Source organism: Gobius niger, assembly GCF_951799975.1.
Source record: "Gobius niger genome assembly, chromosome: 9".
Lineage (NCBI taxonomy): Eukaryota > Metazoa > Chordata > Actinopteri > Gobiiformes > Gobiidae > Gobius > Gobius niger.
This window is the reverse complement of record NC_136860.1, coordinates 33,298,244-33,306,472: the sequence shown is the minus strand read 5'-3', so window position 1 is coordinate 33,306,472 and position 8,229 is coordinate 33,298,244. Positions and strand designations below refer to the sequence as shown.

At 36.7% G+C, this 8,229-nt stretch overlaps 1 protein-coding gene across 2 annotated transcripts; it reads right to left on the bottom strand.

Moving 5' to 3' along the window:
- Positions 1–243: 243 nt before the first annotated feature.
- On the bottom strand, positions 244–2,178 carry LOC306968131 (tripartite motif-containing protein 16-like). Of its 2 annotated transcripts, none has more exons than XM_079563436.1 (2): positions 426–2,178; positions 244–301 (listed from the first exon to the last, which is right to left on the bottom strand). In XM_079563436.1, the coding sequence occupies exon 1, from the start codon at positions 2,094–2,096 to the stop codon at positions 426–428; it is 1,671 nt and encodes a 556-aa protein (XP_079419562.1). In that variant the 5' UTR covers positions 2,097–2,178; the 3' UTR covers positions 244–301. The 2 variants fall into 2 exon arrangements, with proteins under 2 accessions (XP_079419562.1, XP_079419563.1); XM_079563437.1 differs by lacking the exon at positions 244–301 and adding an exon at positions 333–424 and having other exon boundaries at positions 546–2,177.
- Positions 2,179–8,229: the final 6,051 nt, after the last annotated feature.

Genomic DNA, 8,229 nt, shown 5'->3' with positions numbered 1-8,229 from the left:
AGACCAGAAATGTGTGAGTGTGTTTTATTAGGACGAGGAACAAGTGAAAGAAAGTCACGTCCGAACAAATCATGAAGCTTTTTATTTATTATGTGCAGAACAAACAGAGAATCTACTGTAGCAAGAGCAAAGAAATCAACACTTTATTGTTTACTGAACCCAAATACAAAAGGAAAAACTTTATTATGAAAAGAAACATCATAAAAAGTCACTGTCAATATTTTCAATCAGAACTTTTCCCACTAACCACCTCTGATGAAAGTTGAAGTAAAGTCTCATATTGACACAGTTTGGTTTTAACCTACATGTGTTTGGCATAAATCGACATATTTCAAATCACAAACTCAGTGATAAAACTCAATAAGACTCAAGATCAGACAGAACCTTTACCTTCCGACCTCAGCAAAACAACCACAAACATGCACTTATTTGAGTTTAAGGAAATTAACAGTGTCTCCGTATTGACAAAACCGCACTCCAGCAAACAGTGGCTGAGTGAAGGTGGTCTGGACTCTGTGGAGGAGGCTCATGGTTTTGTCCTTAACACTGTAAAAGGACAGAGCCCCTGCGCTGTGGTCCAGGTAAACCCCGATTCTGCCTGAAATTGGACCCGAGACCTTAGACTCAACATTATTAAAATAAAATGAGTAACTGTTTTTCTGACAACGTAAAGCCCAGGATTTATCAGTGTTTCCAAATCCACATTCATAGTCGGTTCCACGTCTCTTTATATCCTTGTATGACACTGCTATTTCAACCTTGTACTTCCCACTCCACTCCACCTCCCAGTAACAGCGGCCCGTCAGACCCTCTGTACTCAGGACCTGTACATGATTAACAAATCTGTCCAGGTGATCAGGATAACTCTGCACTCCAGACACACATGTTGCTCTTCTGTTTCCATCAGACAGAGACAGATATTTGTGTGCTGTGTTTGGGTCCAGTGTGACGTCACTTGCATACCTGAGGAAGTCCTCTCTGGAGCGGGGCTCAGGCTCAAACACATTAAACTCTCTCAGACTGAGCTGTAGTTGGTCCCTCAGCGCTGACACAGCTCTGGTCACATCCTCAAAGTCTGTCCTTGGTCTGGTCTGGAGCCTGGACTCGGTCTTCTCTGAGTCTGTGGACAGTGAGGGGCAGAGCAGGAGAAACTGGTTGTGGTCCGGTGTGAGGGACAGTGTGTCCAGCTCAGAGATGCTCCTCTTCAGCTCAGTGACGTCCCGCTGCAGTTGGTCCTGAAGCTCTTGGACTTGTTTCAGTTGGATCTGCTCCTCAGAGCGGATCTGCTGCTCCACTTCAGAGCGTCTCTTCTCCAGGAGAAGGGCCATCTCTCTGAAGCTGTCCCCACTGCGCTGCACTGCTGTCTGGGCAGAGCGGCTGATGTCCTGGGCCTCCTGTCGGAGCCTCTCCTGCTCCGTCTCTTTTTGATGGAGGTTTTGTTGCAGCAGAGCCCTCTTGGCCTCCAGCTGTTTCTGCCTGTGAGCCCTCTCTGCTGCAGAGGACACTGTGTCATGACCCTTGTGCTGGTCCATAGAGCAGAGAAGGCAGATGATCTGCTGGTCTGTGCGGCAGAACAACTTCTTCAGCTCATTGTGCTCAGAGCAGAGGTTTTCCTGGAGCTTGTCAGAGGGCGCCACCAGCTGGTGTCTCTGTAGTCCTGCAACATTTCGATGACGCTGGAGGTGGGTCCCACAATAAGAGACCAAACACTGCAGACAGGAACTGACCGCCTTTAGCTTCCTCCCAGTGCACACATCACAGCTCACATCTCCAGGACCGGCATAGCAGTGGTCAGCAGGGGGCGCTATGAGCCCTGTCGTCTTCAGCTCCTCCACTAGATTGGCAAACATTGTGTTTTTGGCCAGGACAGGCCTGGGAGTGAATATCTCTCTGCATTGAGGACAGCTGTACTTCACCTCTTGGTCCCAGTTGGTTTGAATACAGTCCATGCAGTAGCTGTGTCCACAGGGAAGAGTCACTGGATCCTTCAGTGTTTCCAAACAGATTGGACAGGTTAAGGCGTCTGCACTGAGTGCTCTCTGCGCCATCTCTGCACTCGGTGAGAATGACTGTGTTAGTTTCACTTCTGCAAACATGAAACCTAAGTCTGCAGTGGGAGGAGACAGGCTCCACCCCCTGGTCTGAGCAGGACTGACTTTAAACTATTGTAGAAGCTGTTCTTATGTATCAGAGGTTTTTGATTTGACTTGAAAATGTCCTTTATTTCTGTAAACCTTCAACCTGTGTCCAGAGTCTTTTCACCATCACCATCCCCCTATGACCACAACCTCTGACCTAAATGAGAACATTTATTACAAGCCATGACATATTGACCTGTTTGAAGTATTTCAAATAGAAAGTTTATTCTGATTCATACTTTAATATCTCTGTTATTGTTGGGTCAAATGCAAAAGTGGTCAGTAACTATATACATTTAGTTAAGTACAGTACTACTGAAGTAAAGAGGAACTTACTTTTACTCCATACGTTTTCAAGACAAATATAAGACACTTTATTCCACGCCTTTTTAAAAAAAAATAAGGTCTCCAAAGTAAAAAAGTATAAAACTGTCTGTGTGTTTTTAAAGGCTTCACTACAGAAAAGTAAATGACTCTGAAAACATCACTGTCTTATAACAAAGAAGGTCCATCTTTGTAGTTTTGAAGCCACAATAGTATTAGTCATTACACTTATTTAAACCCATTTGTACTTTCCACTTATTTCTATGTTCTAATTTTTAAGTATTTTCTACAAGCAAATACTTCAGTCCTTTTTTTAGTAGTAATTTAACAAAGCACCTTTTACTTTCACTGAAGTATCTTTTTTCCAGTAGTATTTGTACTTTTGCTCAAGTAATGAAACCATGAGCTGAATAAATGTTCACTTGACACTTTCCCAAAATGTTGTCCACAGGAGCTGAGTCATGCTGCCCTCTAGTGGTACAGACTCAGTAAAGCATTTGAACCAAGAATTAAAGATGATTCTTACATGCTTTAGTGATGCATTTAGTCGGTGCATTTAGGTGTGTTTTCCGTGTTTAAACAGCTCTAATATACATATAATTTAGTCCAGGTTGGTCTGTTTTGGAATCTTTATAGCCCCGGGTTGTTCCTGATTTGATCTTTATCTCAGCCTGGTGGCTCTTGGAGGTCAAAGATGGTTTGTCCACTTATATCAGAATGATTCATGTAAAGTTAACCCAAGTGTAAAAGTTCACGGCAAAAGTTCTTGGTGTAAATAATTTGAGGTAAAATCCTAAAAGATGAACTGCTGAACTAAAACAAATGTGTCTGTGTGAACTACAGGGTTCATAGATGTGAAACATTAGAAGGAGACGATATATTTAGTGGTTTGTACTTTATAAACAATAATAGTCTTTGTTTATAAATTGCAAATGGTCTCAACTTATAAAGCACTTTTCTACCTTCATTAAGCCCAAAGCAAATTTACAGCAAAGAACCAGTCACCCATTCACTCTCATTCAAACACCAGTGTACACAGACACTGGAGGGAAGGAGGGTGAAGTGTCTTGCCCAAGGACACAACGACAGCACTTTATCGGGTTGTTTTTATCATAATTTCAGCTTTTTTTGGCTTATTTAACAACAGTTCTTGAGAGAAAGACAATATTTTAGTCTATAAGTCGTATTTGGTTCACGTATTTGTTGCACCTTCTTCCTTGTGAGTCAGTGTCATTGGACTGAACATCTGCACAGCGCCACCTACTGTTCTGGAGTGTTTATTTCAATGCTTTTAAATGAACAAAACACATGGCAAAATGCACTTTTTACTTTGGAGCTTTTTAAGAAATGTAGAAAGTATTATGTTTATTTTTCAACTGTGAAGTAAAAGTAGTAAGTTCAACAAAAATACTACTCAAGTAAAGCACTTCATTACTGACCACCTCTGTTTAGACGTTTTAGTTCATTTAACCTCTTAACTCCCGCCTGAACCGAGGGGATCTTTTTCCTCACGTTATCAGATTTTTTTTCATAATGTTTTTGTTGGGTATTCAACTCACTTTTGTAACTTTTTTGTCATTTTTTTGTCAATTTTTTATTATTTTTTGTCATGTTTTTGTCACATTTTTGTCATTTTGTCGGCCATTTTTTTTCAATTTCTTGTGACATTTTTGTGACGTTTTTGCCACTTTTTCATCCATTTTTTGTCACTTTTTTGTCCATTTTTTCTCACATTTTTGTCATTTTTTGTCATTTTTTTGGGATATTTTGTCACATTTTTGTCATTTTTTTAAATCATTTTTGTCATTTTTTTGTCATTTTTTTAAATCATTTTTTGTCACATTTTTGTTATTTTTTCGTCATTTTTTAGTGATTTTTTAGTGATTTTTTGTCACATTTTTGTCATTTTTTCGTCATTTTTTGTCATTTTTTTGTGAATTTTTTGTGAATTTTTTGTCACATTATTGTAATTTTTTTGTCATTTTTTTGTCATTTTTTTCACATTTTTGTCATTTTTTTGTCATTTTTTTAATCAATTTTTGTTACATTTTTTTCATTTTTTGTCAATTTCTTGTGACATCGCTTTTTTGTCAACGTTTTCTCACTTTTTTAGTCACATCTTCATTGTTTTCGTCTCAGTTTTGTCGCTATTTTCACAGCTTTTTTCCAGAAGCTTTTGGACTGGGGGTAAAGCCAAACTGGAGAAAATGTGCTCGGTTCAGGTGGGAGTTAAGGGGTTTAGCTTAAAACGACACGGTTTCAGTGAAACAAATGAGACAAAGAGTCAAAAGAACGTATTTGTGAAACATCTCAGCAGTTTGTTTATTTGACTGTAAAAAATAAAATGAAGCATCGTGAGGTTCCTCGGCTGAAAAAAAAAAAAAAAAAGACGTAACCGTTTTCTTCCTGTGTCTCGGGTTAAAAACAGTGACGTCCCAGTAAACAGCAGAAGTGAGCGACTTCATCGGACCGTACGGGACGAGACGGTTTCAGTGTGTTTGAACAAAGCTTTACCGGAAACAAAAGTCGACAGAAGCAAATACGTGATTTTGAAAAGCGAGAAGCGAGATTTTAAAGAAGAGAAATGAGTTGAAATATTTGTCCTCGAACTTCAAGACGAGACCACAGTGAACAATGTGCAGATTAGATTCTACAAGTTTGTGATCCGTCACTTGACTTTCAACAGGGGCGGACTGGCCATATGTCCATTCTGGAAGAGCACAGAAGGGCCACCAGTCCCGCCTTAACCCAGCTTTACCCAAATCTAAAAGCTAAAAAGAAAAGCATCAAAATAGCGACAAAAAAGAGGGTGTAAACTAAACAAAAATGTGCCGGAAAAGCATCAAAAAAAGTGACAAAAAATGTGATGAAAAGTCAACAAAAACACGACAACAAAGCAACGAAAAGGCCACAAAAACGTGACAGAACCATAAGAAAGAAATGATAGAAAAAATGTAACAAAAATGTGACAAAAATTCAACAAAAAAGTGACAAAAATTCAACAAAAAAATGACAAAAAATCAACAAAAATGTGACAAAAATTCAACAAAAAAGTGACAAAAATTCAACAAAAAAATGACAAAAATTCAACAAAAAGTGACAAAAATTCAACAAAAAAATGACAAAAATTCAACAAAAAGTGACAAAAATTCAACAAAAAAATGAAAATCAACAAAAATGTGACAAAAATTACTAAAAAATGTGACAAAAATTAAACAAAAAGTGAAAAAAAAAGAAAAATGTGAAAAAAATTACAAAAAATGTGACAAAAATAAAAAAAAAATGTGACAAAAATTCAACAAAAAATGACAAAAATTCAACAAAAAAATGACAAAAACTCAACAAAAAAATGACAAAAATTCAACAAAAAAGTGACAAAAATTCAACAAAAAAATGACAAAAAATCAACAAAAATGTGACAAAAATAAAAAAAAAATGTGACAAAAATTCAACAAAAAATGACAAAAATTCAACAAAAAAATGACAAAAACTCAACAAAAAAGTGACAAAAATTCAACACAAAAATGACAAAAATTCAACAAAAAGTGACAAAAATTCAACAAAAAAATGACAAAAAATCAACAAAAACTGACAAAAATTCAACAAAAAAATGACCAAAAAAAAAATGTGACAAAAATTACTAAAAAATGTGACAAAAATTCAACAAAAAGTGAAAAAAAAAGAAAAATGTGACAAAAATTACAAAAAATGTGACAAAAATAAAAAAAAAATGTGACAAAAATTCAACAAAAAATGACAAAAATTCAACAAAAATGTGACAAAAACTCAACAAAAAGTGACAAAAATTCAACAAAAAATGACAAAAAAAAAAAAATGTGACAAAAATTACTAAAAAATGTGACAAAAATTCAACAAAAAGTGAAAAAAAAAGAAAAATGTGACAAAAATTACAAAAAATGTGACAAAAATAAATAAAAAATGTGACAAAAATTCAACAAAAAATGACAAAAATTCAACAAAAAATGACAAAAATTCAACAAAAAAATGACAAAAAATCAACAAAAAGTGACAAAAATTCAACAAAAAAATGACAAAAAAAAAAATGTGACAAAAATTACTAAAAAATGTGACAAAAATTCAACAAAAAGTGAAAAAAAAAGAAAAATGTGACAAAAATTACAAAAAATGTGACAAAAATAAAAAAAAAATGTGACAAAAATTCAACAAAAAATGACAAAAATTCAACAAAAATGTGACAAAAATTCAACAAAAAGTGAAAAAAAAAGAAAAATGTGACAAAAATTACAAAAAATGTGACAAAAATAAAAAAAAAATGTGACAAAAATTCAACAAAAAAATGACAAAAAATCAACAAAAATGTGACAAAAACACAACAAGAACCAACAAAACTATGACAAAAAATGCGGCGACTTGACAAAAAGTTGCAATCACCTTGTAGGTCTCAGCTTTCAAACGAGGCGTTACATTGTTGCTCTCCAGCCGAGAAGCTTTTAGATTTGGGTAAAGCCGAACTGGAGAAAATGCGCTCCGTTAAGGCGGGTGGTAAGTGTCACATTTACGCTAATTTGGGCCAGGCTGGTCAGAGTCCAGGGCCGTTTTTCAGTCCCAGTCCGCCCCTGACTTTCAACATGTTTCATCTACTGAGTCGGATCTAAACTGTCTGGACTTCAAACACGTCTCTCGAGAAGGAGATGATGATTGGATCAAGAGGGCCTCGTTTTAGCCAATCACAAAACACTACAGAGATTGTTTGTAAAGAAATGACACTGAACAACCTCTTAGCCCGAGCTTAGTCTCTACAGGCATTTTAAAAAAGTCAAGATTTTGTGCCATAAAAGCCAAAAGTCGTCCGTCTCTCGTCTTGATGTTTGAGGACGGCTCATAACAACACACACACTTCCTTCATTTGTGTCATGGCCGTTTGAAAACCCAACATTTCCCACCGTTATGATCATCGCACCTCGCCGAGCTTTTCTAATACTGCGATAAACCGGAAAAAACGACAAGCGTCCGACTCACGTCACCATCAGAGGAGACGAGAAAGGCCTCTAGGAACACGGACATTCACTGGGTCGTACCATCTGATCGTGTGAGCGTCAGCGGAGAGAGAAGGAGCGAGAGGGGAGTGAAGGGAGGACGAGATGGGGGAGGAAAAGGAGGGGACGAGACGGGAGGTGGGAGAGGAGAGCGCTGTGGACGAGTATATGGACACTGCAGTGCAAAACTGGCAAGGGGACCGTCGTGCTGCGTTCATGTGCTCGTCAGATAATGTGCGTTCCCGAGATACAACCATGTTAACCTCTTAACTCCCGCCTGAACCGAGAGCATTTTCTCCAGTTCAGCTTTACCCAAATCCTGTCGGCCAGTGTGACACCTCATTTGAAAGCTAAGACCTACAAAACTAAGGATCTTTTTCCTCACATCATCAGATTTTTTTTCATCACTTTCGAATTTTTTGTCCATTTTTTTGTCCATTTTTTTTCACTTTTTCGTCAAATTCTTCGCATTTTTTGTCAAATTCTTATCACTTTTTTTTCAATTTTTTGTCATTTTTTCGTCCATTTTTTCTCAATTTTTCGTCAATTTTTTCTCACTTTTTTGTCAAATTATTCGAATTTTTTTGTCAAAATTTTCTCACTTTTTTGTCAATTTTTTGTCCAATTTTGTCATTTTTTTTTACATTTTTTGTCACTTTTTCGTCAATTTTGTCACTTTTTTTTCACATTTTCATCCTTGTTTTCGTCTCAGTTTTGTTGCTATTTTCACACCTTTTTTCCAGAAGCTT

Excerpts from the sequence above, each read along its gene's own strand:
- LOC306968131 (XM_079563436.1), bottom strand. The coding sequence starts at position 2,096 with ATGTTTGCAGAAGTGAAACTAACACAGTCATTCTCACCGAGTGCAGAG.